The sequence below is a fragment of the Rhamphochromis longiceps genome, linkage group LG5 (assembly GCF_057381845.1).
Source record: "Rhamphochromis longiceps isolate RC_006_pf linkage group LG5, R_longiceps_female_GT1.1, whole genome shotgun sequence".
Classification (NCBI taxonomy): domain Eukaryota; kingdom Metazoa; phylum Chordata; class Actinopteri; order Cichliformes; family Cichlidae; genus Rhamphochromis; species Rhamphochromis longiceps.
Window position 1 is genome coordinate 2,573,586 of NC_140561.1, and position 27,685 is coordinate 2,601,270.

At 44.5% G+C, this 27,685-nt stretch overlaps 1 protein-coding gene across 1 annotated transcript in view; it reads right to left on the reverse strand.

Moving 5' to 3' along the window:
• The window catches only part of LOC146669047 (calcium-dependent secretion activator 1-like), a 337,734-nt gene that overhangs the window by 63,572 nt on the left and 246,477 nt on the right, over nucleotides 1-27,685 (reverse strand). Inside the window, exons 20-23 of the mRNA XM_085405453.1 lie at nucleotides 12,665-12,820; nucleotides 10,923-11,070; nucleotides 9,756-9,830; nucleotides 9,227-9,310 (exon numbers count right to left, since the gene is read on the reverse strand). Coding sequence (XP_085261579.1) covers nucleotides 9,227-9,310; nucleotides 9,756-9,830; nucleotides 10,923-11,070; nucleotides 12,665-12,820 — 463 coding nt within the window. The remainder of the gene's footprint in view (nucleotides 1-9,226; nucleotides 9,311-9,755; nucleotides 9,831-10,922; nucleotides 11,071-12,664; nucleotides 12,821-27,685) is intronic.

Consider the following 27,685-nt stretch of genomic DNA (forward strand, 5'->3'; position numbering starts at 1 on the left):
GACAGACTAGTTGAACAATATGGGATCAACAAGACAAGGTTTTTAGAATATCAACAAATTAAATCCATAGTAAAAAAGAAATTTAACCTCAGTCAAGTTGAATTACAAACACCACTAAGTGCGGCACATTTTCTTACTCTTAAATCCCCCAAATTATTATCTAAAATATACAGAACACTTTCTAAATTAGATGAATCAATATCCCTTCCTACTGCAAAGTGGGAAGCAGATTTATCAGTCAACCTAGACCAAAACTTCTGGTCTCAGATTTGCTTAAAAACTTTTAAATTAATTAAAAATCCCAGTCTGCAATTAATACAATACAAAATACTTCATAGAGTGCACTATACAGGTCATCGGATGTTCAAGATGGGCTTTACATCTTCCAACAACTGCTCACACTGTCAAGGCAATACACCAGACAATTACATCCACGCTCTTTGGTTCTGTCCACCAGTGCAAAAGTTTTGGCGCGAGATATGTGAAGACTTATCAAAATGTCTGAAATGTAACATTCCAACCTCCCCCTTAGTGTGTTTGTTGGGCAGCTTAGATAATGTCACTTCAGAAAAGAATATAGCCCATATGATCTTCACTGCCCTATGCATAGCCAAGAAAACAGTCCTCATGAACTGGAAAAATAAAAATAATCTTAATTCTAACCAATATAGAAATTATCTATTAGATTACATTAGTCTTGACACAGCCTCTGCCACCACATCAGATCAATTGCTCTGGGCCCCTTTTATCAGCTCCATCACCTAGTGGGGGTGGGGGGTCATAGTTTGGTCCCGCCTTCACTGTTGTGATTGGTGAGGGGGTAGGGACAGGCTTAGGGCGTCGGGGGGTTCCCCGGAGGCATCTTCCTTGGGGGGCTCAACCCGGGGTAGCGGTCACGTCCGGTTGAGGGCTCTGTTGGCTCTCAGGTGACTGTTTCCTCGCGGCTGCGTGCAGCGGGGCTAGGGGAGGGTCTGTGCTGACGGACGTGGGTTACTGACCTGGCTGCCCCTGGGTGGGTCCGGGATGGGCGTGAGGTTCTGGGGGTGCTCCGTCTCTGGGCGGGGGCCCGGGCCGGGCCTCGGGGGCTCGGGTCCTGGTTGGTGTGTTGCCGGGGTTGTGGGCGGGTGGGTGCATGGGGGCCCGGCCCTGGAGCAGGGTGCCGCCGGTGCATCGAGCCGCCTGGGGGGCTCTTCAACTGGTGGGGGGGATGGTCACATCTGGCAGGAGCTTTCTTCTCTCAGGAACTCTCTGCAGGAGGGGGAGATACAGGAGAGGTGGAGGAAGATCTCAGCCTGGGCGTTTACCGTCTTATGTAGTCTGGAAGATGTGTGGTTGGTGGGGTGGGTGCAGTTTTCTCTGTGGTGGGGTTGGGTGGACTGTCCAGGGCTCTGTGGAGCCGGGGGGCGCTACTGCACTGGGCCCCGGTCTGATGGGCCTGGGCCCCCCTTCCCTGGCGGGTCGCGGAGGGTGGGAGTGCCTACTGGGGTCAGCGGGGGAGCTGGCCCCAGGGAGGGGTTACCTGCCCCTCCCTTCCTTCCCTCCCCATCTCCAGCTGCCTCCCTCTTCCCGCTCCTCCACAACCACCCACACATGCAGGGCCTTGGAGTGGGGGTATGTCACCAGGGTGCAGAGGAGGCTACCCCCCCCCCCCCCCCCCCCCTGTCCCCTTCTGGCTGCCTCTGCCTCAATTTTATCCCACATCTTAGACATTCACATTATTCACACTCTCATTACACATACATATAGGATCTTGGGGGTGGGCACAATCACGGAGTCCAAATCACCATCAGGGTGTATACCTCACCCCTGACGTCGTTGCCCACCTCTCAATTTTAAATACACTTAGTCATTGAGGGTTAGCAGGAGGGACTATGCGCTTACCTGCTGCTCCTTGGCAGGTAGCTCCATGCCCTCCTGGGTTTTAATTGCACCTTAGAACACATATGCATCAACACTACAATGAGCGGGTGGAGGGAGGTTTGGAGTCTTCTCCCACCCCCATTCTCTGCGGCCTGCTGGAGCGGGAGGGCTAGTAGGAGGAGTTGGCCGTCCGACTGCGGTCTGGGGTGTGGGGCCTCCCTGCTGCTGCGGAGTCGGGGTGGTCTGCCTCTCCCCACCGCAGGGAAAAGGGTAACACCACCTGGGTCTGGGTGCAATTCCCCCCTCCAGGGGCAAGGGTACCTAGACCCGGATTGTAGAGTACGCTTGGGGAGTGTGATTGTGTGTACAGCGTCTCCTTATGTCTGTCTCCACGTTGGTTGAGTGTGGAGTGAGTGCATATGAGAGCATGAGGGTGGGAATGGATGTTTGTGTCTGTGTGTGCCTGTATGTCTGTGTCTATATGTCAGGTTGGGTATCAGACGCCACCTCTCTGGGGACACCTCAGGCCCTCCAAGGTTTGGAGGCCTATCTCCACCCACCACCACTTCCCCTGCCGGTGGCGGACTCCCTCAGGTGTCGGTGTGTTGGTGGTTCTTTGTGTCTGGGGGTGGGCGTCCGGGTACACACCGGCTCACTCCTTGGCGGCCGCTTGTCGGGGCCTGGGGCCTGGGGCTCGCTCGGGCCCCCTTTGGAGGTGGGGTGCCCCCGGCCTCTCGGCCTAGGGCTCGGTCACTCAGGCGCAGCTGGGGGCCGGCGGAGCTCACGGGCGCGTCACTGCAACCCCCCCTGGCTTCTGCTCCGCGGCTGCTGAGTGAGCCCTCATCTGGGACTCTCCTCAGCTCTTACTGGAACAGTGGCGCGGCTGCCCCTCTGTTGGTCTTCCATGGTCTTTTGTGTTCTGGGGGCCTCTGGATGTCTGGAGTTTTGATCTCCTCCATACCCGCTTCACACCCTGGAGGACGGGGCTGAGGCCCCCCCACACTCCCTAGCAGATCATTACATGGAGAAACCTTTGGAATGCAAGCATGCTGATCCACACAGGTATGCACACATGGGTATTCACAGACGCGGACTAAAGCTTTCTTGGCTGCTGCCTCAAAGCACACTGTGCGCTGTCTATCTTGCGTGCTGCACAATATTGTTTATTACTTAGTAAATACTGATATCTATGACTAGCTAGTTTATTGTGATGGTGCTTTGTTTTCTCTATTATTATGTTGCTCTTTGTTGTTTGCTGTCTCCTCTGTTTGTTTGTTTGTTTGTTTGTTTGTTTTTTTTTCTCCATACAGGTGACCCAGGAGTTTTTGTTTTTTTTTTTTTTTTTTTTTTGTCTCTCTTCCCCCCCCTTCTCACCGTCTCTTCTCCCCTTTGGTTTTCTTTCTTTCTCTCCCCCTCTCTCTCTCATTCATTCCCCCTGTCCTATTTATTAAAAAAAAAAAAAAAAAAAAAAAAAAAAAAAAATGACAAAGGATGAACTGAAGCTCTGCCATCACGTAATGTCGCATACTGCTGTTTCTGATGTCATTTAGAAAAAAAAAAAAAAAAAAAAAAAAAAAAAAAAAAATCAAATTTAAACCCCTTAATTTACCAGAACAAAAGGTAGCTTTAGAATTAATAACAAATTTCCTACATAGGTGCGCTTTCACTGAGGAAATGAAGATGTCTGTTAAAATTGTTCATTACATTCAAAAGTTCAGTTACAGTAGAAAAGCGTCACACTATGATTTACACACTGCCATTTACAGACCAAGTAAATTATTAGTGAAGTATTCTTATTCTGATGCATCTTTATTAAGCTATGTCTCTGAGTGTGTTAACTGAGTGTAGCCAAGTACAGGATAGGGTAGGGGAAATTAAAGTAAGATGGAGAGAATGGGCCAATAGCTAGATTCGTAGGAGGGATAAAGTGAGTTGCGTGGAGAAGAATGACTGGAGCCACAGGTAAAGTTGCTATGAATTGTATTAAACTATTTAGCAACAATTTAACAGCATTTCATGAACAGGAATTAAATCATAAAATAAAATACAGTGACAGCAATAATAATAACAATCAGAATCCTATCTGAGCTCAGATATGTCAGTCTTGCCGGCTTAATAGTCAGTGTTCAGTCAAGTCAAATCCAATAGGTTGTGATTGGTGCGATTTCGTCCTACCGCACTGTTGCAATTGTTCGTGAGAGAAGAGCAACCTGCCCTTCTGGGCCAACTCGGAATGGCTGTGGTTCGGTTCAAAGGGAAAGGCTCGCCATCTTCCTCGTCAGGAAGAGATCCAGGTCTCACGATCCCATAAAAAAAAACCTAGCCAGCACACTTCTAATGTTCAACTCTCAGAGAGGATCTTGTCCACTTCATCCGCTCCCATGCAGATCGCGATGGTTTCAAGGTCCGAAATGTTCACAATAAATCAGGTCCGTTTCTCCAAGGTCCATGCAGATCTCCGGTATGGATATTTGCTCAATTTATCAAGTTAATAGTTATTTTCCAGCGAAAAGCTTGGCGGTGAAAATCAGCGATGGTCTCGTGCACCTCCGTCTCTCTCTGTGTCTGAGCACGTGACGGTACAGAGCAGGGGAAGGCGGGGCTTGTTCCTTCCTAACCAGTAGGGGTGTTAAATATACTCTTTGGGTTTTATTCTTATATTTATAGTATTTATCTTTTATTATTGATTCATTTTTGATCAACTCAGTGATTAACAGAGTAATGATAAATCCCAATTAACAATAACATGTTGTAGTGCATTACTGAGTCATGTAAACTCACTGGGTTACATCAGCTTTTATAATAACTTAATATCTCAGATCATAGCTAGTTTAGGTAGCTGCCAGCTACTAATGCAAAGGCCAGTAGAACCTCGCATGTCAATTGTCTTTGCAATAGAAAAAGGAAACATATACAACACTACAGTAAAAGATGGTTTTTAGGAGGTTAAAACTACCATCCACTGGTTTCTGATGTTTTCTTTAGAAGCTCTGAGCAATTTTGCCATTGCTGTTTGGTGACAGAGGCACAGAGCTCAATGCTGATGCATGCTCTTCTACTCACAGAAGTAAATCAATGAGTATGTCTAATGAAGTCAAAATAGAACTAGAGAATATATGTTTTCATAGAAAAACAAAACACCTGTAGCTCAGGTGGCAGAGCAGGTCAGCCACTAATCAGAAGGTCGGTGGTTTGATCCCAGGCTGCCTCCTGGCTGCATGCCAAATATCCTTGGGCAAGATACTAACCCCGTGTTTGCCTACTGGTGGTGGTCAGAGGGCCCGGTGGCGCCAGTGTCCGGCAGCCTCGCCTCTGTCAGTGCGCCCCAGGGCAGCTGTGGCTACAATGTAGAGGGGTCAAAGCTTTCAAAGAAAAGCGTCTGGACTTCTTTAAGTTGCTTGAAGACGTTTCACCTCTCATCCGAGAAACTTCTTCAGTTCTAAGGTCAAATGGTGGAGAGTCCCAGATTTAAACCTAGTGGGAGTTTCCCCCCACAGAGGGACAAAAGGACCCCCTGATGATCCTCTAATTGCCTGAGCCAAGGTGTGAAACTGGCTGTGGGTCCCAATCAGCCAGGGTTTCGGGTGAGCACATTGTGAAACCTGGCCCCACCTTATCATGCGAATTCCTGAGGTCAGATGGCCCAGGATGTGAGTGGGCGTTAAGGCATCTGGGGAGGGAACTCAAAACTGGATTATAGATGGCTTCTTTCACTCCTCTTTCAAACCATCTGTCCTCTCTGTCCAAAATGTGAACATTGGCATCCTCGAAAGAGTGTCCTTTATCCTTAAGATGCAGATGGACAGCTGAGTCTTGTCCTGTGGAGGTGGCTCTTCTGTGTTGTGCCATGCGCTTGTGAAGTGGCTGTTTGGTCTCTCCAATGTAGAGATCTGGGCATTCCTCGCTGCACTGTACAGCATACACCACATTGGGCATGTGTTTTGGCGTTTTGTCTTTCGGGTGAACCAGTTTTTGTCTGAGCGTGTTGCTGGGTCTGAAATGCACCGGGATGTCATGCTTGGAGAAAACTCTCCTGAGTTTTTCTGATACACCGGCTACCACCGGCTATCAGAAAAACTCAGGAGAGTTTTCTGGGCTGCCCCGGACTCTGTGGGGCCGGGTGGTGCTGCTGTGGGCCCCGGTCTGCATTAGCCTGGGCCCCCTTGCCCTGGTGGGTTCCAGAGTGTGGGGGTGTCTACTGCCCTACCCTCATTTTTAAATGCATATAGACACTGAGGGTTTTCGGGAGGAGACGTGCTGCTCTCTGGCAGGAAGCACCATGCCCTCGTTCTGTTAACCGTCAGGGCTGGGGGGCTGGGAGGAGGTGCTGGCCATCGGATTGGGGTCTGGGATGCGGGGCCTCCCCGCTACTGTAGATACGGAGGCGGTCTGCTTTGCTCCACCCCAGACAGATGGGTTACATCTCCTGGGTCTGGGTACGGTTTGCCCCTCTGGGGGCAGGGGTACCCGGACCTGGGATATAGAGTATGTTTGGGGAGTGTGAATGTGTGTGCAGTGTCTATTTATATCTGTCTGGAGGTGGGAATGCACGTTTGTGTCTGCGTGCGCCTGTTCGTCTGTGTCTATATGTCAACTTGGGTCTTAGACTCCACCTCTCTGGGAATATCTCAGGCTCTTCGAGGTATGGAGGCCTATCTCCCCTCACCACAGGGTCTATCTCCCCTCACCACACTCCCTGCCGGTGGCTGATGCCCTCAGACGTTGGTGTGTTGGTGGTTCTTGGTGTCTGGGGCTGGGCGCTCATGTATGTGGCCGATTGGCGGGGCCTGGCACCTGTGGCCCGGCTGGACCCCTTCCGGGGGGTGGGATGCCCTCAGACCTCTGGCCTCTGGGCCTGAGGCCCGGTCCTCTCTGGCACAGCTGGCTGCCGGCAGAGCCCGCGGGCACGTCACTGTAACCCCCTCTGGCCTCTGCTCCGTGGCTGCTGGGTGACCTCTTATTTGGGGCTCTCCTCAGCTCTTCGCAGGAGGGTGGCATGGTTGCCCCCCTGGTGGTCCTCCTTGGGTCCTATTCTGGGGCCTCTGGATGTCTGGGCCTGGATCACCTCCATACCTTCTTCATGCCCTGGGGGACGGGGCTATGACTCCCCACACTCCCTAGCAGATCGTTACATGGAGAAACCTTTTGAATACAAGCGTGCTGATCCACACAGGTATGCACACAGGTGTACACACGGGTGTTCACGGACACAAACTACACCTTTCTTGGCTGCTGCCTCAAAGCACATTGTGCGCTGTCGATCTTGCGTGCTGCACAACAACATGTAATATTTAGTATCTACTGTTATCTACTGTTAGCTAGTTTATTGTGATGGTGTTGTTTTTATTATGTTGCTCTTTCTTGTTTGTTTTCTCTTCTGTTTTTTCTTATCTCCATACAGGTGATCCAGGTGTTGTGTTTGTTTTTCCTTTTTTTTTCTTTCTCCCTTTCTCACCGTCTCTTCTCCCCTCTATTTTTCTTTCTCTCCCTCCCTTTTTTAAAAATTCTTTCTCCCTGTCCTATCCCCCAGTCATGTCTGTCCCGTCTGTAACAACCGAAAACCAAATAAAATAAATACATAATCATAATAAAGGTCAATCAAATGGACCAATATGGTAAAGCCATGATGATCCAATTGGTAAAGTAAATCTGCTTGGCATTTTTCTTGGCCTTGAGACAACAATTCTGATGGCTAAAGATCCAAACGGGACAGGCAAAAAACCCCCAAAAAACATCACAGTTCAACACCAGTTCAATCAGATTCAGGACTGAGTTCAGGACTTTGACTAGGCCACTCCAAAGTCTTCATTTTGTTTTTCTTAAGCGTTTCAGAGGTGGACTTGCTGGTGTGTTTTGGATCATTGTCCTGCTGCAGAACACAAGTGCACTTTAGGTTGATGTCACATTCTCCTTCAGGATGTTTGGGTAGACAGCAGAATTCACAGTTCCATTTACCATAGTAAGTCTTCCAGGTCCTGAGGCAGCAAAACAGAACCAGTCCATCATAGTAAGACAACCATATTTTACTGTTGGTATGCTGTTCCTTGTCTCAAATGCTGTCTTACTTTTACACCAGGTGTAATGGGGACGCATCAACATGTTTTCTGGAAAAATGATACGAGTCTTTGTATTGCTTTTGGCTTTCACTTTGGAACCATTTTTGCCCAGCTTCTTTATTATGGTGGAGTCATGAACACTGACCTTAACTGAGGCAAGTGAAGCCTGCAGTTCTTTGGATGTTGTTATGGGGTCCTTTGTGACCTCTTGAATGAGTCATCACTTTGCTTCCGGTTAATTTTGGTCGACCGGCCGCTCCTGGGAAAGTTCACCACTGTTCCATGTTTTCTTCATTTATAAATAAAGGGTCTCTCTGTGGTTCGCTGCTGTCCCGCAGCTCTAGAAATGGCTTTAAAACTTTTTAATGCTGAGAGATCTCAATTACTTTGTTTTTCATTTGTTCCTGAATTTCCTTGGATTATGGCATGATGTCTGGCTCTTGAGGATCTCTTGGTGTACTCCACTTTGTCAGACCTTTGCTATTTAATCCAAAGTTTTAGGTCCAATTATCTAGCTCTTGAGCATTGCCGCAATCTAAAAATTCCAACAGTGCCTGAAAGCATCAACTCTGTGCTTTTTCAGTGATATTAGGGTGATTATGGTAATCCCAGGCAGGTCGACACATCAGAATCTAAGCAAATACAGAAAACAACAAAGCAAACAGCAAAATAAAAATAAATAAAAATAAAACTCCAAATATCCGAAAAAATGCCTGTTGTCTGTACAGCCCCACCACATTCGTTCACTCTCTCTTCTCTGAAACAACTTTCATTTTCACAGGGCTGCTGTGACATCATACCTCAGGTGACTCTAATATCACTTAAAAGCACAGAGCCACTTTCAGGAACTGCTGGAATTCTTTTAACTCTTTAAAGGTTAAATGATTTCGTTAAAATATTTGGTGGGGGTAGGTTTAGGTTTTTTTCTCCCTAGTCATATACACTTTCATTTAGAAACTGCATTTCGAGTTTACTTGTATTATCATTGTCTAGTAGTTATTTTTTTATTTGATGACCTGAAGTATTTAAGTGCGACAAATATGCAAAAGAATACAAAATCAGGAAGGGACAAACTTTTTTTTCACAACACTGTATAGTTTGTTTTCTTCTGAAAAGGAAACTCTTTGAGGTTTTAAGTTGAGCACACCATTATAATGTAATATGATGTAATTGATGTAGTGCAGTGGAAATATATCAAACAGGAAACTACTAGAAGGCCATATATATATATATATATATATATATATATACACACACACACACACACACACACACACACACACACACACACACACACATGTACTACTTACTGTGAAAGACAGGAAGGAAGAGAAAAGTGTTCCCTCATCATATCTGGAAAGCTTGGTTAACACACTCTCTAGAATGACGACAAACTAGGAAAGAAGAGAGGAAAAAGAAGCCTCAGAGAAATGACTTTACATTTGGGAACATAAGCTATCACAAATTGTGAGTCGTATATAAAATTGGATTCTTGTCGTTATCATCTCATCTCATTAAGTCTTTATGGTGCTTTTGAATTTTTCGTGTCTTTTGGTGACTTCTTTAGCCTCAGACTAAAGAGCTAACTTGGATGAGTGATGAAACATCTCTTCCATTGAAAATCCTATGTCCAGATGAGTGATGATTTCTTTACCCGGATGGCTAACCATGCATTCATACATTTAAATGAAATTGTAATAGTTTAAAATGAGCCTTTTTGTTATATTATGTCTCTCTGTAGTTGTTTTGAATGCCTGGTTTAGGTTTTATTGCTGTCATTTGTTTGTCTTTTCAACAAGAACTGAAACCATGCTAGGAACATGTAGTGTACTTTTGTACCTTAGCTACTAGCAGAGTAATCATCTCCTTCACCGTCTCCTCAATTAGATTGTTGATTTGGGAGTGATATTGCCTCTGCAGAAGAATAAGAGGAAGAAAAAAATGTTAGACTGTTCACCCTCAGTAGATTACACTTGGTAACCTCTGTTTGACACCAGCCACTGAAAAGAAACACTGGAAGTTTTTACACTAAATAGTATTTAATTATTAATTTGCCGTGGCATAGTTATTATATATAGCATGAGCTGCAGATATTTTTAAGACTGGACTGACTGCCTATTCAGGAGTGAAAATAAATTTTTCATAGCATGTCATCTCTAAAACCTGTGTGATATTCTTCTCATGAAAGTGAGTTAAAAAAAAATACTCCTGTCCAAAACTTTCAGTAAATCCAGCATCTTTTGAATGTCAAAAGAAGGCTTTCAGCCGCTGCACATGAGTAAATCTAGCTCCAACCTATCAAGGTATATTTTGTACAGCCTGGTCTTGTTTATATGACCTGCAAACAAAACAAACAAACAAACAAAAACCACCAATGAAAACACTGAGGTGAATTAAGATTTTGCAGGATTCTGGAGTCTATCATCTCAATATTGTAGTTTCAAAATGCAGACATCCAGCATCACATTGTTGGGTGACTAGTGTAAGGTCGTTCAAATTCTGTGTTAGGTTGTTTCTGAACAACCTAACGATTTTCTCTCATCTCAGAGTGAAAGTTTGGGTTTTCTTTGAAACTTTGGCAAAGTGGTGATACATCCAAAGAACTAGTACTTACATACAATTGTTTGAATTAGTGGTCTTCAGTCTTTTAGAAGCAACTTCAAGAGACCTGTAAATCTAGAAGACTGACGTCTTTGGACTTTACGATTGTGCCAAGTAATATAAATCCTTATGGTGGCAAAGAAAAACTACCAGTTGTCAGTTAGTCATGATCACTAATAAGAAGTGAATGGTCCTGGACCTTCAAGTCAAGTTAAAATACACTGTAGAACATTTAGCTCTATCTATTAAAAGATTTAAGCTCCAAATTACCATGACATTCAAACTTTTGACCTCAAGTGTATCCAAGATTTAAATTGTGTGATGTCCAATATGAATCATTTTAAACTGGAGGGAAATCCACTCTGAAAGCAAGTGCGTTTACGGGAGATATTTAGTATTTCCTACCTCCTGCCCCAGGTCCATGGCACACAGCTTGGCTGACTGGACCTTGGCGTCCACCATGACATTAAACATGGTGCAGATGGATTGAGGCACTCGGAAGTCTGTGGTCCGGCTGCTCCTCTGAAGCTTGGCCTCAAAGGCTGTCCTTGTCCTAGTGAAGGAATTTTCCAGGCTATAGCCATTTAGAAGTGTGACCCAATAATGACCCAAAGTAACAATTATATCGGAAATCTAATCATATGAACATGAAAATAGCCCAGTTACAGAAGTATTTTTACTTTTTCTGACTACCTTTTAGTACATTTGTTCAGTTATTAAAAAAAGAAAAACTTTTCTCACTCATTTCTTTTATATTTTTCCCTCTCTTCCTCTCCCCTGACACAAAGTATAGTTCCCTAAAACTGTAATAGTAATTCTTCAAACATGTTACCAATCATGTATGGGCAGAAATCTGTGCCATCAGAAACTGAATTTGAATCGAATTGAATCTGAATTGTAACTTGAATAAATGCTTTTACAAACTGAATATGAATTAGCCTAATTTGAAATTCAATTTATTGGTCTGAAAATGATCATCACTAAATTGAAATTGAATTTTATATTTTGAAAATGAATTCATTTGCTTTGCTTTGAAACTGTATTTTATGCTTTAAAAATTGTAGCTCTCGAATAATTTCAGATTCACCTTTCATTCATAAAAAACGAATTAAGCATGCGCTCAGTACCCTAAGAATTATTATGGTAGTTATACACAGTGATAGTTGTATATCATATTATACCACTTCAAACAGAGATGATCCAGTAATGCTGCACTAATGAATTACACTAACTATTCACTTTAGCTAAAGTTATTAAGTTAGCTAAAGAGTTGGGATGCTGTGTAAGACATAAATAAATCTAAAACACAAAGGTTTGGACACCGTTTTGCATGTTTCCCTACTGTAGGGGTCTCTGCAAGCATACAGAGGGGGTACTCTGAGAGGGTCCAAGATGACAACTTTGGAATTCTACTAGAAACAGTCGATCATATTTGTTGTCAAAGCTGAATCCAGGGCAAACTATGCTAAATTAGTGTTTTTAGCTAACAGCTACAATAAGCATAAAAGTTACTGTACGGCTATCATTTGTTAACATGACGCTTGTTCTTATACATGTAATACATTTATTACCAACCTGAGAGTTTATCCGCTGGTCATTCGACATGACGAATGACTTCTGAAGTCTTAATCTAGCTCAAGATGCTGTAGATTCCCGTCGGTAACAATTTCGGTCCGCTAGTAAAACGTAGTTCTATTAATCTGCACTCGATTACTCTTGAACTGGAACCGGATGTTAGTTCCAAAAAACTGAATTTTGGAACTGAAACTGAATGGTGAGAAGTGAATCTGAAATTATTCGAGAGCTAAAATTTTTAAAGGATAAAATACAGTTTCAAAGCAAATCAATTCATTTTCAAAATATAAAATTCAATTTCAATTTAGTGATGATCATTTTCAATAATGTAATAATGTAATAAATTGAATTTCAAATTAGGCTAATTCAAATTCAGTTTTTAAAAGCATTTATTCAAAATACAATTCAGATTCAATCTGAGCAATTCAAATTCAAATTTAACTTATTCAAATTCAGTTTCTGATGGCACAGATTTCTGCCCATAGTCATGTTTCAAACCCATTTTCAATTCATATATCACTACTACAATATATACACTACAACTGTTTTCTAGCAGTCACACCTCATCTTACCGTTTGACACAGGATTCTATCATGTCACTAGACATCAGCTTCAGTCGGGTCTCAAGGTGTTTTCCAAACTCTTCTTCTGGCCAGTGGAGATCTCTGATGAATGTCTGCAAAGCATCAAGCTTCCAGAAGAGATCTTCTGATGTCCCTGAGCCATTACTGTAGAAAAATTAAACACATTTTTAGACATTATGTGTATATTCATGCAAACAAAATAAAAGACAAAAATCACTTTTATGGTGACTTCATTTACAATTCATTTACAATGCATAAAATAGTAATAAGACAAAAGACTTATCATGAATTGTATGTCTGTGGTCATAACTGCGTAAATTTGGGGTTCAAACTCAAAGCATTTTTGGGCTAATTTCAAGAACATAGTAAAGGACATTAATTGTGACTTTGAAGTGATTTAAAACCAGGTTTTCCAGAACTAATGAAATCCTCAATTTCCTGATGACAAAAGGGCCTTTTTTGGGGGAAAGCAAGGACTGCTTGGACCAGGATGAGCAGCACTCCCACTTATCACTGACCACATTATTAACTTGGTAAAGCCAAGTACATCATATTTGATACACAAGCTTTAGTGAGTTTTTGACACTTGTACATGATTAGTGTGATTCTCCAATATGTGCCTTTCTGTTGATTGTATATATTTCTTATGTTTGTTATTTATCCCTGCTGTCTTACTATTTACATTTTATTCCTGCACAGTCGGTGTAGAGCACAATAATGGGCTATTCTATTCTATTCTATTCTATTCTATTCCAAATGAGAAAATCCAAGGGCGATTGTGGCTCAAAGAGTTGGCAGTTTGTCTTGTAATCGGAAGGTTGCTGGTTCGAGCCCCGGCTTGGACAGTCTTGGTCGTTGTGTCTTTGGGCGAGACACTTCACCTGCCACCTGCTGGTGTTGGCCAGAGGGGCTGATGGCGTGATTCTGTCAGTCTGCCCAGAGCAGCTGTAGCTACAACTGTAGCTGCCTCCACCAGTGTGTGAGAGTGAATGAATAGGGGCATTGTAAAGTGTTTTGAGGGCCCCAAAAAGCACCATATAAATGCAATTTATTATTATTACATAACCAGTACTTACACAAGCTAAGTTATTTGTATTTAATTCTAAGTATATGTGGTGTAGTCCAGCATTTATTTTGTAATCTGTGCTAAATTATGATTATTTGGGTGTTTTCTTTGGCACGTCTTGTTGTGTGCGGTGAACACCACTCTCATTCCATTTTCTGTCTAGAAGAAGAAGAAGAAGAAGAAGAAGAAAGTGTGTACTTTATTGTACTTTATTGAGCCCCGTGGGGAAATTGCTCTCTGCATTTAACCCATTCACTTAGTGAAGCAGTGGGCAGTCTACGACAACTTCTTAACCATCAGCAGATGATGTATGCCGATATTTGGCCAATTTACTGTTAGTCTTTGGGAGGACTGCATGCAGTCTCGGTTTAGCTGTTTGACTATTCCTTTTCTGGCACTTATTGGACTTTTTTTTTGACTGAGAATCCACTGTTTCATATCAGGCCAAATAGTAAACTAACTAGAGTAGACAGATTCAAAGATCTAGATCCAGGCAAGCAGATGTAACAGTAAATGTTAAGATGCTGGTGTTTCAGCCTTTAGCAGAAAACCTCATCTTGTAAATCCTAAATGCTGAAGTGTACACAGCGGCTATTCTTAGAACATATTTTTCCACACTGAATAGACCTTGCATCTGTGGTATACCTAATGTAGAACAGGGAAAATAGTATAAATCCATCCATCCATTTTCTTCAGCTTATCTGAGGCTGGGTGGGAACAGCAAGCTAAGCAGAGAGGCCCTGACCCTCTTCTCCACAGCCACCTCCCCTAGCTTATTAAATTGAATGTGCCCGTATCACTTCAACTTTCTCCTTTCGATATTGAGGAGTAGCAGCTCTGCTTGAATGACTGAACTCTGACTGAAGACTGATCACTAAGGGAGATAGGGTAGTCACACTATGCCATGACATTTACATGAACATGGCTCTGGGACTATATAAAACCCAAGCATCAGCAACAAACTATTTTTATGCAATTCTAAACATGTGGGGGTTTTTGGGGGGTGGGGTGAGGGTGGGAGTGAAAGAGTTGCTAACTATGAAGTGAAGATTGAGATGCAACTCTCAGCACTTTTTTATAGGGCTGGTATTTTTGAATGTGTATCCACAAGATCCCAGATGTGGGAATAAAGATGGATGTGCTGCAGTGACAGCGTCACACTCTGCAGGATTCGGCGCCATATGAAGTAGGTTTCACACGTTTGAAATCCGTTGTCAGTGCAGACAACTTATAGCTTAATTTTTCAAAGTGCTATTGATGATGTGTGAATAGTATATTGTTACATCTAGGTCTTTTAATGGTAGCACTAACATGGCATATTAATAGAAAACCTGAATGGGTGGTGAAAATACATTAAAGTTGCACTTTAGTTATACTGTCCTAACCACTCCTGAGGCCAAAAAATTCTGCCAGCTTACTACATTCATTAGCAGACAAGAAAATACTAGCATCAAAAAGAAAACCACTACACAGTTATGTGCTTTGTTGATGGACATTGCTTCCCACAAGGCAGCACACAGATGTAATGATGAGGAAAGCACAGGGAGAGACTGCTTTCATTTTGCAACTATCTGTGAAATGGAATAATGACTACTTTCCCGAACACCATGTTTTGTTTTTCACTCTTACCACATGTAAACAACTGCTCAAAAGTTTTACAACACCCCAATTTTTCCAGTTATTTATTGCAATTCAAGTTGTTCAAGTCCAATGAACAGCTTGAAATCGTACAAAGGTAAGTGGTGAAGTGCCAGAGGTAAAAAAAAACAAAAAAAAGGTAAGGTTACTCAAAACTGAACGTACATTTCAGAATAATACAAAAAAGCCTTTTTCAGTAAACACAAAATAGGTTAACAATTTAAATTGTTCTGTAGCAATGGAGGTTGATCAAGCCTTGGAAGCTGCTGCTAATTCCTACATATACTGGCACTGGACACTTTCATAGACACAACTTGCTACAGAATTGACCCCCTCATGCTTTTCGGAACAACATTAATTGTTTACAGCATAGTTTGTTATATATTAATATGATCATGTCCAGAGATGGGCGATAATCTGATCACTTTCTTCAAGTAACGAGTAAAGTAAGGGATTACTATTGCAAAAACGGTAATTAGATTACCGTTACTTTCCCGTAGGAACGCTGCGTTACAGCGTTACTAAAATTGTGATTGTTTTGCGAGAATGTCTCATGTAAGCGAGTGCGCTGTTGGTGACAACAGCTGTGTGCAGATCAACAATGGATCACATATCGATTGTGGGAGAGAGTATGAGCGTGCAGCGTTTAAAGCGTGGAAGTACTGACCTTACTTTGAGTTTGATTCCATAAAAAGTGAAAAAAACATTAGTGTCCGTTGTGCTTGGGAAGAAAACTTCTTTTTACAGCGAAAAAAAACCCTAAACTTCCAAGCAAGCAAAGAGTGCGCTACGACGTGACGGGAAACTCACAGAGAAACTCGCGAATTCTTCAACTGACCGCGGCACACCTGCACCAGGGTAACCCTCCGCCTACCCCACTCCTGCTTTACAGGTGAAAATAGAGCAACAGGACCGCTGAGTCTTTGACTTTATTTATGTTCTGCTGTGTCTTACTTGTATCTATTTGAAAGACTGAGTGTAAACACAAAAAATATTTTATTTTATGTGCTGGAATGTGCAGAAAATAGGTTTTAACTTCGGAGGTGGGGTGCCCCCGGCCTCTCGGCCTGGGGCTCGGTCACTCAGGCACGGCTGGCTGCCGGCGGAGCTCACGGGCGCGTCACTGCAACCCCCCCTGGCTTCTGCTCCGCGGCTGCTGAGTGAGCCCTCATCTGGGACTCTCCTCAGCTCTTTCTGGGACAGTGGCGCGGCTGCCCCTCTGTTGGTCTTCCTTGGTCTCTTGTGTTCTGGGGGCCTCTGGATGTCTGGAGTTTTGATCTCCTCCATACCTGCTTCATGCCCTGGAGGATGGGGCTGTGGCCCCCCCACACCCTCTAGCAGATCATTACATGAAGGAACCTTTTAAAAAAAAAAAAACAAGCGCGTCCATGCTCACAGGTGTACACACGGGTGCTCACACACACAAACTACACCCTTTTTGGCTCCTACCTCAAAGCACACTGTGTTCTGTTGATCTTATGTGCTGCACAATAATGTTTAATATTTAGTATTTACTGTCATATTCCCATATATCATTGTGATGTTGTTTATTCTATTACTCTTGTTCTCTTCTGCTTGTTTTCTTTTTTCTTTCTCAGCAGGTGATCCACGTGATCGATATATGCATTTTTTTTCCTTCTTTTTTTTTCCTGCTCATTCTGTTGGTTTTTGTTTTTTGCCCTTCTCCCCCGTCCCTCTTCTCAGCTGTTTCTCTTTCCCTCTTTCTTTCTCCCCTTCTTTCCCCCAGTCAAGTCTGTCCCGTATTCAGTAAGTAAAAATAAAATGAACAATAAAAGGTGAATCAAGTGGACCATTACGGCAAGGCTGGGATGGTCAATTTGGTAAAGTAAATCCGTTGGGCATCTTTCTTTGCCTTTAGACAACAATTCTGATGGCAAAAGAGCCAAACGGGACAGGCCAAAAAAAAAAAAAAAAAAAAAAAAATAGGTTTAAAATGTTAAACTAATTTATTCAAGTCAGAGAATGTTGCATATAATTAAATATTTGCTTGATGCATAAAGTTAAAAGATTAAAACTGCTAAAACAAGTTTTAAAAAGAGACTTTTCCATTTGATTACATTTTGTATGATGGATTATGTAGAAAAAGTAGAATTGGGCTGAAAGATCTATCGCTTTATCACCTCTTCAGGTTGTAAATCGTGTTTTTAAAAAGTAACTAAGTAACTAATTACTTTTGAAAATAAGTAATCAGTAAAGTAACGGGATTACTTTTTGGGGAAGTAATCAGTAATTAGTTACCGATTACCTTTTTCAAGTAACTTGACCAACACTGGTGATGAGCTCTGAAACCTGACTGAAACTCTTCAGTACTCCTAAGTACTGCTTGGCTCCTCAATCTGTAGCCACATCATCTCCTTGCAATGGGTTGGCTGAAGGGGTTGATGCATATGCATCCACAGTGGTGGGGACAGTGGATCACTTTGGTATATTCTGAACTCCTGAGCTGGAGAACTCAGGAGTGGACCATCACTTCACAACATGGATACTGGACTACTTCACCTACCGACCACAGTATGTGAGACCTCAGGGCTGTGTGTCAGACAGTGTTGTCTGCAGTACGGGGGCCCCACAGGGAACGGTTCTGGCTCCGTTCCTCTTCGCCATCTACACTGCAGACATCTCCCACAACTCCACCCAGTGCTTCCTGCACAAGTTCTCTGATTACTCTGCAATAGTCGGCCTCATCACTGATAGGGGACGACAAGGAGTACAGAGGACTGACCCAAGACTTTGTGGACTGGTGCCAGCTGAACTACCTAAGAATCAACACTTGAACAACCAAGGAGTTGATGGTAGACTTCCACAGGCACAAACATCCTCCACTGCAACCACTGAACATCCAAGGTATGGACATTGAGACTGTGGACAGCTACAGGTGCCTTGGTGTTCATCTGAACAATAAACTGGACTGGACTCATAACTCAGACGCCCTCTACTGGACAGGGCAGAGCAGGCTGTACCTGCTGCAGAGACTCAGGTCTTTTGGCGTGAAGGGCCCACTCCTGAAGACCTTCTATGACTCTGTGGTGGCCTCAGCCATCTTTTACGGTGTGGTCTGCTGAGGCGGCAGCATCTCTGCTGGGGACAGGAAGAGACTGAACAGGCTGATCCACAGGGCCAGCTCTGTTCTGCCCTCTGGACCCAGTGGAGGTGGTGAGTGACAGGAGAATGGTGGCTATGCTGTCATCCCTGTTGGACAACATCTCCCACCCCATGCAGCAGACTGTGACAGCACTGAGCAGCTCCTTCAGTGGCTGCGGCACCCATGGTGTGGGACGGAGAGATTTCGCAGGTCTTTCCTTCATACTGCTGTCAGTCTACAACATGGTCTCTGCAGACACACGTGCAAACAGACACACACATATCCAATATACCATGGTAGCCTTTGTCTAGTCTCCCTTAAGTGCAATATTACTAAGTGCAATTTTTCTGATGCAACATAGTATTTTATTCTATGAAAGAAATGTTATGCGATGAAAGTTATGCATGCAAAATTAACTTTGTGCAGTGCCAAGCATTTCAGCAGTGTGAGACATTAAGAGCAGCTCAGGCTATTCCTAATGTCTTGATATACTTCTCTCTCAACCAGTAGCTGGCACTTTGGCCATCTAGTGTTGTTTCTAATATCCATACACGCAATGGCGGTCCTAGCCTTTATGATGCCCTGGGCAAACAAGGGGGCCGAATACTTTTGCAAGCCACTGTATATATCAGAATCAGAATCAGAAAGGGTTTTATTGCCAAATGTTGAGCGGGTTTACAACATTAGGAAATTGCTGCGGTGCTTCAGTGCAAACATACTTTTAGAAATACTGTTATAAATTAAGCTTAAATGGACATGAAAATAAAAATGAGAATAAGAATTAAAAGTGCTAAGTAGATAGATAGATATATACATGATATATACATGAGTGCAGGTGGTGATCAGTGCCAAACATGGAATGATGCAGTGAACACAGCGTAGGGTCATGTGTTAGTGGTGGGAACAGTCATAAGGTTATTGTTCATGTGTCCAACAGCAGAGGGGAAGAAACTGTTCTTATGGCGAGAGGTTCTGGTGCGAATGGACCGGAGCCTCCTGCCTGAGGGGAGCAGGTCAAACAGACTGTGTCCAGGGTGAGAAGGGTCAGCTGAGATCCGAGCTGCACGCCCCAGTGTCCTGGAGGTGTACAGGTCCTGCAGAGATGGGAGTCTACAGCCAATCACCTTCTCAGCAGAGCGCAAAACACGCTGCAGTCTCTGTTTGTCCCTGATAGTGGCTCCAGCGTACCACACGGTGATGGAGGAGGTGAGGATGGACTCGATGATTGCAGTGTAGAATTGCATCATCGTCCGTGTTGGCAGGTTGAATTTCTTCAGCTGCCTCAGGAAGTACATCCTCTGCTGGGCTTTCTTAATATTGGGCTTTCTTAATATATCTATATCTATATAATATATTAATATCTATATCTCTCTCTATATATATAGAGAGAGAGAGACAGCGAGTACACATGGAATGCAAACAGCTAACAAACAACCATTATAATTCGTTATACAATGAGAACAGGCCAAATCAACAATTGACAATGACTAATTAATATTGTGCTGAACACAGTCCAAAAGATTCAGTAAGCTACATCAGTGTCTACTGTTTACTATCATAGCCAAGTGACTAACAAACATAAACAGAAATTTTCACTATCCCTACTAACTAATGTTATGTTGTTGTGTCTCTGTTGTGGTCAGTGCTATCCTCTCTGCTATTGCATGCTGGGGCAGCAGGTTGAGGGTCACACATGCCAACAGACTAAATAAACTGATCCACGTGGCCAGTAATGTGTTGGGGATGGAGCTGGACTCCGTTAGGGTGGTGTCTGAGAAGCAGATGTTGTCCAAGATAAGGACAATCATGGATAATACCTCACACCCACTCCATGACATACTGGCTAAACTGAGATTACCAAAAAGCACCACTGAACGACACAGGAAATCATTCCTTCCTGTGGCCATCTCACTGTACAACTCCTCCGTGTAATACACTGTAAAAACTGCAATAGTTACACCCTTTTTACACACGCTCTTTTCTACTCTGGAATGTTTTTGACGTTGCTAGCTGGCAGTCTTTTCAAGCGATGTTGAAATTTCCACATTTCGACACTTCAAATACTTCAGGAGCTGTCCGCTCAGCGCAGCATCAGCACCACGGATACATCTGTAGACTCGAGACAGAATTCACAATGTGTTTTTGGGACTTTCAGGTGTTTGGACCAATGTTTTCTTTTCTGATCAAACCAGAAAGGTTTGTCAGCTGGATTTGTCTCGCATTAACTGGCTGGACAAAGAGGACATCGAAATGCAGCTGATTGAACTGAAAAGCTCGACTCTGTGGGGTCAAAGTTTGCAGAACTACGAACACAGCTGGAATCCACAGCTGTGCGTGTTCATGGAGCTGCATGTTCACCTGCTGGACATCACTACCTGACAGGTTTAACTGTCTTCAGAACATTGCAGAGGCCTTATTGACAGTATTTGGCTCTACATGTCTGTGTGAGTCCTCAGGTAGCCTCTGAATGCTGGACACTGGGAGACCTGTGTCTCTGAGTGGGAGACCAGAGATCACATTAACATGTGTGTCTCTGTATCAACAAACATGTCATATTGGCCCAGTTTATTTTTCTTATCATTGTTGTGAGGAGACCATAAATAGCATTTGCATTTTCTGTTGTTCAGTTCATTTGCTGTTATGGATAAAAAGTCTTTGTTGTTTCCAAACAGCTGATAACTATTCGCTGATAGCTGCCAACATCTGTGAACAAATATAATTCTATAAAGTTGTTCTATATAGTGTGTAACTGTTCATATAGAGCGTTATTAAATTTATTGCTAATGCAATTATATGACACATTGACTTCTGAGGAAATTTTAGATGGCACTCATCATCAGAAAGGTTGCCGACCCCTGGTTTGGAGTTTAGTTTGTTATTGCTACTATTTTTACCATTCTTGGAGAAACTGTAACCCACATAATTTCCTTAAGGATTAATCAAGCATTCTGATTGTGTTTGTTTCAGGATACATAACCTGCCATTATCCAATCACACATCTGCTTACCTGTATCTTTTGCTCGTTTCTCCTCCTCTTCTTTTCTCTTTTTTCTAATCTGAGCACCTGATGGCTTTGAACTTTTCTCGTTCTTCTTCCATTAGTTTTAATTTTGCACTCCAGTATGAACACCCATCCCCCAACCCGAGGATCACCACAACATAACCTAATAGACCAACACCTTAGTTCACAGATTTGTGTTGTCTAGGGTTTATTTCTGGGATTTTGCACAATCCAGGATTTCAATCATGAATACATAATGTCCTTGGATTTACAACATTATGAATGAAATGTGCTCTATTTGGAACCAGCCCCCCCCCCCCCCCCCTCCTTTCGACAGGTTGTGTGTGAGACTTTAAATCATCAAACTGTAAATTATAAACTTTAAATTGTTATTGATCCCTTTACCCCGAGTCCTAAAGTGTATATTTATTTTCTTACTCTTCTTATATTTATTGTTTGTTTACTTGCACTGCTGTAACTGGATCCTCATCGTCTCATCTCTCTATACACTGTACTGTATATAGCGGAGATGACAATAAAGTTTACTTTAACTTCAGCAGCGAGCAGGCACACCGACGGCTCCCACGCTCACTTTTCACGTATAGAATTAAAAAAAAACATTGGTGCAAATTATAATTCTGTATCATAATGTCTGGTGTTTGTTGGTTTGTTTTTATTTTGTTTTATTTTGGAAGTTGGTTATTAGATGGTGCTCCAGCCAGCCAGAGAATCCCCCTCCGCCCCGCCGTCTCCTTCCTGTGCCGCAAGCAGCAGGCAAACGGAGGGCGCCCTTACTCCCAGCAAATGGCATAAGAACACAGATCGGTGCCTATGCCATCCCCAAAATGCGCTGGCATGATGTCGGGGCAGCATGAGTATGAGCAACTTTTTTTGCCAATACCCGTGATGCCGCCCCCACCACAATGCCGCTCTGGCTGGTTTTTAATATGTCGCCCATATCAAAAAACGCTACTGCATACACGTCAATACTGTTCCTTTGAGCTGTGGCCTATTAAGCTCCAGCTTTTCTATATCTAATAAAATAGCATGATATAATAAAATAGTATATTTTATTAGATATAATAAAATAGCTAGCTACATTTACAGCTGCTCAAAAATTAACACAGCCTTGCAAAATTTATAAAATAATAATCTGTTTGCGATTTGACATGCAGTAGAATCTTATACATATAAATACATGTAGACATTACGATTAAACTCATCTCCACTGTGAGTAAGATGTACTTCATCTTGTGTGCTCTTTGAGTGCTGGCAAATGTTAAAAATAATGATGCTGATACTGTTGCGTTTCTGAGCAAGCAATTAATACAAATAAGTTAATTGTTTTTGCCTCAGCTGATATCAAGAATGTATCCTGTGTCCCTGTATATCCTAATACATAAACTGAGTTTAGTGTTACTTAGCCCACAAATTTTGAGGCATGTTACAACTGATCTTCTTACTCATCTCTGTGCTTGTCCTGCTAGACCTCAGTGCAGCATTCGATACTGTTGACCATAATATCCTATTAGCGCGATTAGAGCATGCTGTAGGTATTACAGGTACTGCACTGCAGTGGTTTTTATCATATCTAATAGACTCCAATTTGTTCATGTAAATGGAGAGTCTTCTTCATACACTAAGGTAGGGCTGTGCGATATGCAGCAGCCTAAGCAGAGAGGCCCAGACCTCCCTCTCCCCAGCCACCTCCTCCAACTTATCCGGGGGAACACCAAGGCGTTCCCAGGCCAGCTGAGAGATATAATCTCTCCAGCGTGTCCTGGGTCTGCCCCGGGGCCTCCTCCCGGTGGGACATGCCCGGAAAACCTCACCCAGGAGGCGCCCAGGAGGCATCCTTGTCAGATGCCCGAACCACCTCAGCTGGCTCCTTTCGATGTGGAGCAGCAGCGGCTCTACTCCGAGCCCCACCCGGATGGCCGAACTTCTCACGCTATCTCTAAGGGAGAGGCCAGCCACCCTTCGGAGGAAGCACATTTCTGCCGCTTCCGTATCCGCGATCTCGTTCTTTCGGTCACTACCCACAGCTCGTGGCCATGGGTGAGGGTAGGGACGTAGATCGACCTGTAAAATGAGAGCTTCGCTTTTACACTCAGCTCCCTCTTCACCACGACGGACCGGTGCAACGTCTGCATTACTGCAGCTGCAGCCCCAATCCGTCTGTCGATCTCCGGCTCCCTTCTCCCATCACTCGCGAACAAGACCCCGAGATACTTGAACTCCTCCACTTGGGGCAGGAACTCATCCCCGACCTGGAGTGGGCACTCCACGCTTTTCCAGCTGAGAACCATGGCCTCAGATTTGGAGGTGTTGATCCTCATTCCCGCTGCTTCACACTCGGCTGCGAACCGTTCCAGTGCGAGCTGGAGGCCCCCACCCGATGAAGCCAACAGAACCACATCATCCACTAAAATCAGAGATGAGATTCTGAGGCCACCAAAGTGAAAGCCCTCCGCCACTTGGCTGCGCCTAGAAATCCTGTCCATAAAAATTATGAACAGAACCGGTGACAAAGGGCAGCCCTGGCGGAGCCCATCACCCACCGGGAACGAGTCCGACTTATTGCCGGCAATGCGAACCAAGCTCTTGCAACGGTTGTATAGGGATCGAATGGCCCATAGCAATGGGCCAGACACCCTATACTCCCGCAACACCTCCCGCAGGACACCCCGAGGGACACGGTCGAATGCCTTCTCCAAGTCCACAAAACACATGTAGACTGGTTGGGCAAACTCCCATGCACCCTCAAGTATCCTGGAGAGGATAAAGAGCTGGTCCAGTGTTCCGCGACCAGGACGAAAACCGCATTGTTCCTGCTGTATCCGAGGTTCGACTAGCGGACAAACTCTCCTTTCCAGCACCCCGGCATAGACTTTCCCAGGGAGGTTGAGGAGTGTGATCCCCCTGTGGTTGGAACACACCCTCTGGTCTCCCTTCTTAAAGATGGGGACCACCACCCCGGTCTGCCAGTCCACAGGTACCGCCCCTGATCTCCACGCAACATTGTAGAGGTGTGTCAACCAGGACAGCCCTACAACGTCCAGAGCCTTCAGGAACTTGGGGCGGACCTCATCAACACCAGGGGCCCTGCCACCAAGGAGTTGTTTAACTGCCTCAGTGACCTCGTCCCCGGAAATTGTCGGGTCACTCCCCTTATCCCCAGACTCTGCTTCCTCCTCGGAAGACATGTCAGTGGGATTAAGGAGGTCCTCGAAGTATTCCTTCCACCGCCTGACAATTTTCTCAGTCGACGTCAACAGTGCTCCGCCAGCACTATACACAGTGCAGGTAGAGCACCGCTTTCCCCTCTTGAGACGCCTGACGGTTTGCCAGAATCTCTTCGAGGCAGTCTGAAAGTCTTTTTCCATGGCCTCCCCGAACTCATCCCACACCCGAGTTTTTGCTTCAGCCACTGCCCGAGCCGCATTCCGCTTGGCCTGTCGATACCTGTCGGCTGCCTCCGGAGTCCCACAGGCTAACCAAGCCCGATAGGACTCCTTCTTCAGCCTGGTGGCTCCCTTCACCTCTGGTGTCCACCATTTGGTTCGGGGATTACCACCACGGCAGGCACCAACCACCTTGCGACCGCAGCTCAATGCAGCAGCTTCGGCAATGGAGACGCTGAACATGGTCCATTCGGACTCAATGTCCCCAGTCTCCCTTGGAATGCTGTTGAAGCTCTGCCAGAGGTGTGCGTTGAAGATCTCGCGGACGGGAGCCTCTGCTAGACTCGGCGCATAAGTCCAGATGACAGTCAGGACCCGTTCCCCGACCCTAAGGCGCAGGGAACAAACCCTCTCATCCATCGGGAAAAACCCCAACGTACTGGCAGCAAGTCGAGGGGATATTAGAATACCCACCCCAGCCCGCCGCCTCTCACCAGGGGCAACTCCAGACTGAGACAGAGTCCAGCCCCTCTCCAGGAAACTGGTTCCAGAGCTCAAGCCATGCGTAGAGGTGAGCCCGACTATATCTAGCCGGTACCTCTCAACCTCACGCACTTACTCAGGCTCCTTCCCCACCAGAGAGGTGACATTCCATGTCCCTATTGCCAGTCTTGGCAGCCGGGGATCAGTCCGCCAGGGCCTCCGCTCCTGGCCGCCACCCGGCACACAATGCACCCGACCCCTATGGTGCCTCCTGCGGGTGGTGGGCCTGCGGGAGGATGGGCCCATGTCTCCTCTTCGGGCTGTGCCCGGCCGGGCCCCATGGACTAAGGCCCGGCCACCAGACGCTCGCCCTCGGGCACCCTCCCCGGGCCTGGCTCCAGGGCGGGGCTTCGGTAACCCTATCCCGGGCAGGGTAAAACTGTTCCCTCGATGTTCTCTTCATAAGGGTCTTCACCAGAAATCTACTTAACAGATTTTATAATTTACTTTAATTTCACCACTCCTGAGCCAATTTAAGGATCTTCCATTCGGCAAACAGATCATTTAGAATTCATCCAATATGCACAAATTTGCGTTTTCCTTGAACAGGCTTGTGCTTACCTTTAAATCTTTTAGACCGGTCTCCTGTTCGCCTCATATCAGATCCCACCTTAAGCCAATCTATCCTCTCAGCCGCAAAAGAATCCGGGTCACGGCACCAATTATTAAATTTAGTTCTTTAAATTCTTTTGGCGAAAAAAGAAAAACTGGACCCAGTGTGGTCAAAACTCAAAAAATGATCTTGATTTTACATTTACGGAAATGGAGAACTGCAGCACGAGCACACATCCGCAGCTCTGACAAAATCACAAGGTGAATGTGTATATGTATAGTTTGGCTACGTCACACGCTAAGTTTCGATCAAAAAAACTCCTTGTATGGTACCAGTTGCTCTTTCTTTGTGTCTTACTTCCTGTGCAGCTCTGCACTAAACTTCCTCTTCTCTTTACTTCTCCTTTCTAAAGTCTGTTGCCAGGGCAACTTGTCACCCTCTGACCTAGTTCTTTGTCAACTCTGGGCCTTGTTTATAAAGGCCTCTATTATTAAAATACATAAAACAATATAGTCAGTAAATAAGCATTAAGAATATATATTTATTTCTTAACACAATCCATTTACCATTCCAGTGTGGCTTGTTCCTTGTGCAGCCATAGCCTCCGCATCCTGATATTCCTCTGTTACGGCCCTGGCCGAACAGTGTTTCTGCAAGTCTCTCCCCTGATTGGTTGAGCTAGTCTAGCCTCAACGCGTCAACTTTACCTTCAACTGTGAATTTGATTCTGGTTTTGGAGAATGGAAGAGCAAGACCTTAACCCTTAACCCACTCTTAGCCTTTATTATTGTACTTTCTTGCCCCTAGATAGTGGCATATAAAGCGTCTCTCTTCTGCTTTGCTCATTGTGTTTTCCCAGAGCTTAGAAGGCTTCAGAACCAGTGGAACCCTTGTTGAGCAGCCCCAGCCTGAGGAGACTACATGCCGTGTGATGCAGCCCCAGTTGCTGGACCCTGAGCTTGTGAGTACCACACTACCTGAGCCTGAGCTGTAGGTGTTATGTTGCTTGAGCCTGTGGGTCTCGTGCCACCTGTCTACTAATACCTCAGTACACTTAATATCATAATCTGTAGATTTTGCAGACTGAGTGCAATACCTGACATGAACATGCCTGACCGTTTGCCAGAAATACAGAACAAGCTTTGCATTGCATTCATAAGAAGGCATGTAATTTCCTAACAATTGTGGTCCCCCAATGTTAAAGCACAGCTTCCTAACCCCTTCATTGAAAAGGGGGACTACTGCTCCAGTGTGACATTTAAAGGGTACTATCTATATATTCTACTTAATATTGCCAAGGTCTGAAGAGCGTGATTAAAGAAAAGAACCCTCTGATGATGAGAACAAGGAATCAGGAAACCTTGCCTGAAGTACACATACTGGGGCCTCACCCTGAAGCAAGGCCCAGGGTAGGGCCCATGTTGAGCCCCTACCCCAGCCCTTAATCCATGGGCTGAGCCTAAATGTATGTGGAGTCTACAAGACTAAAATTCAATAGACTCATAGTTAAAACTTTTATCAGGAACATACACAGTAATGTGCAGTTCTGCTTAGGGCTTAAGGTCAGAGTTTTACTGTCTTGCCCTGAGTTGTCTGCATCATTTCACACTGACATTTTTGGCCCATCAACATAATTGCCCCGTCCTTCATCTACTACTTGCTAGCCTTGGCTCCCTGGAGCATCTTCCTGTTCCATAAAAT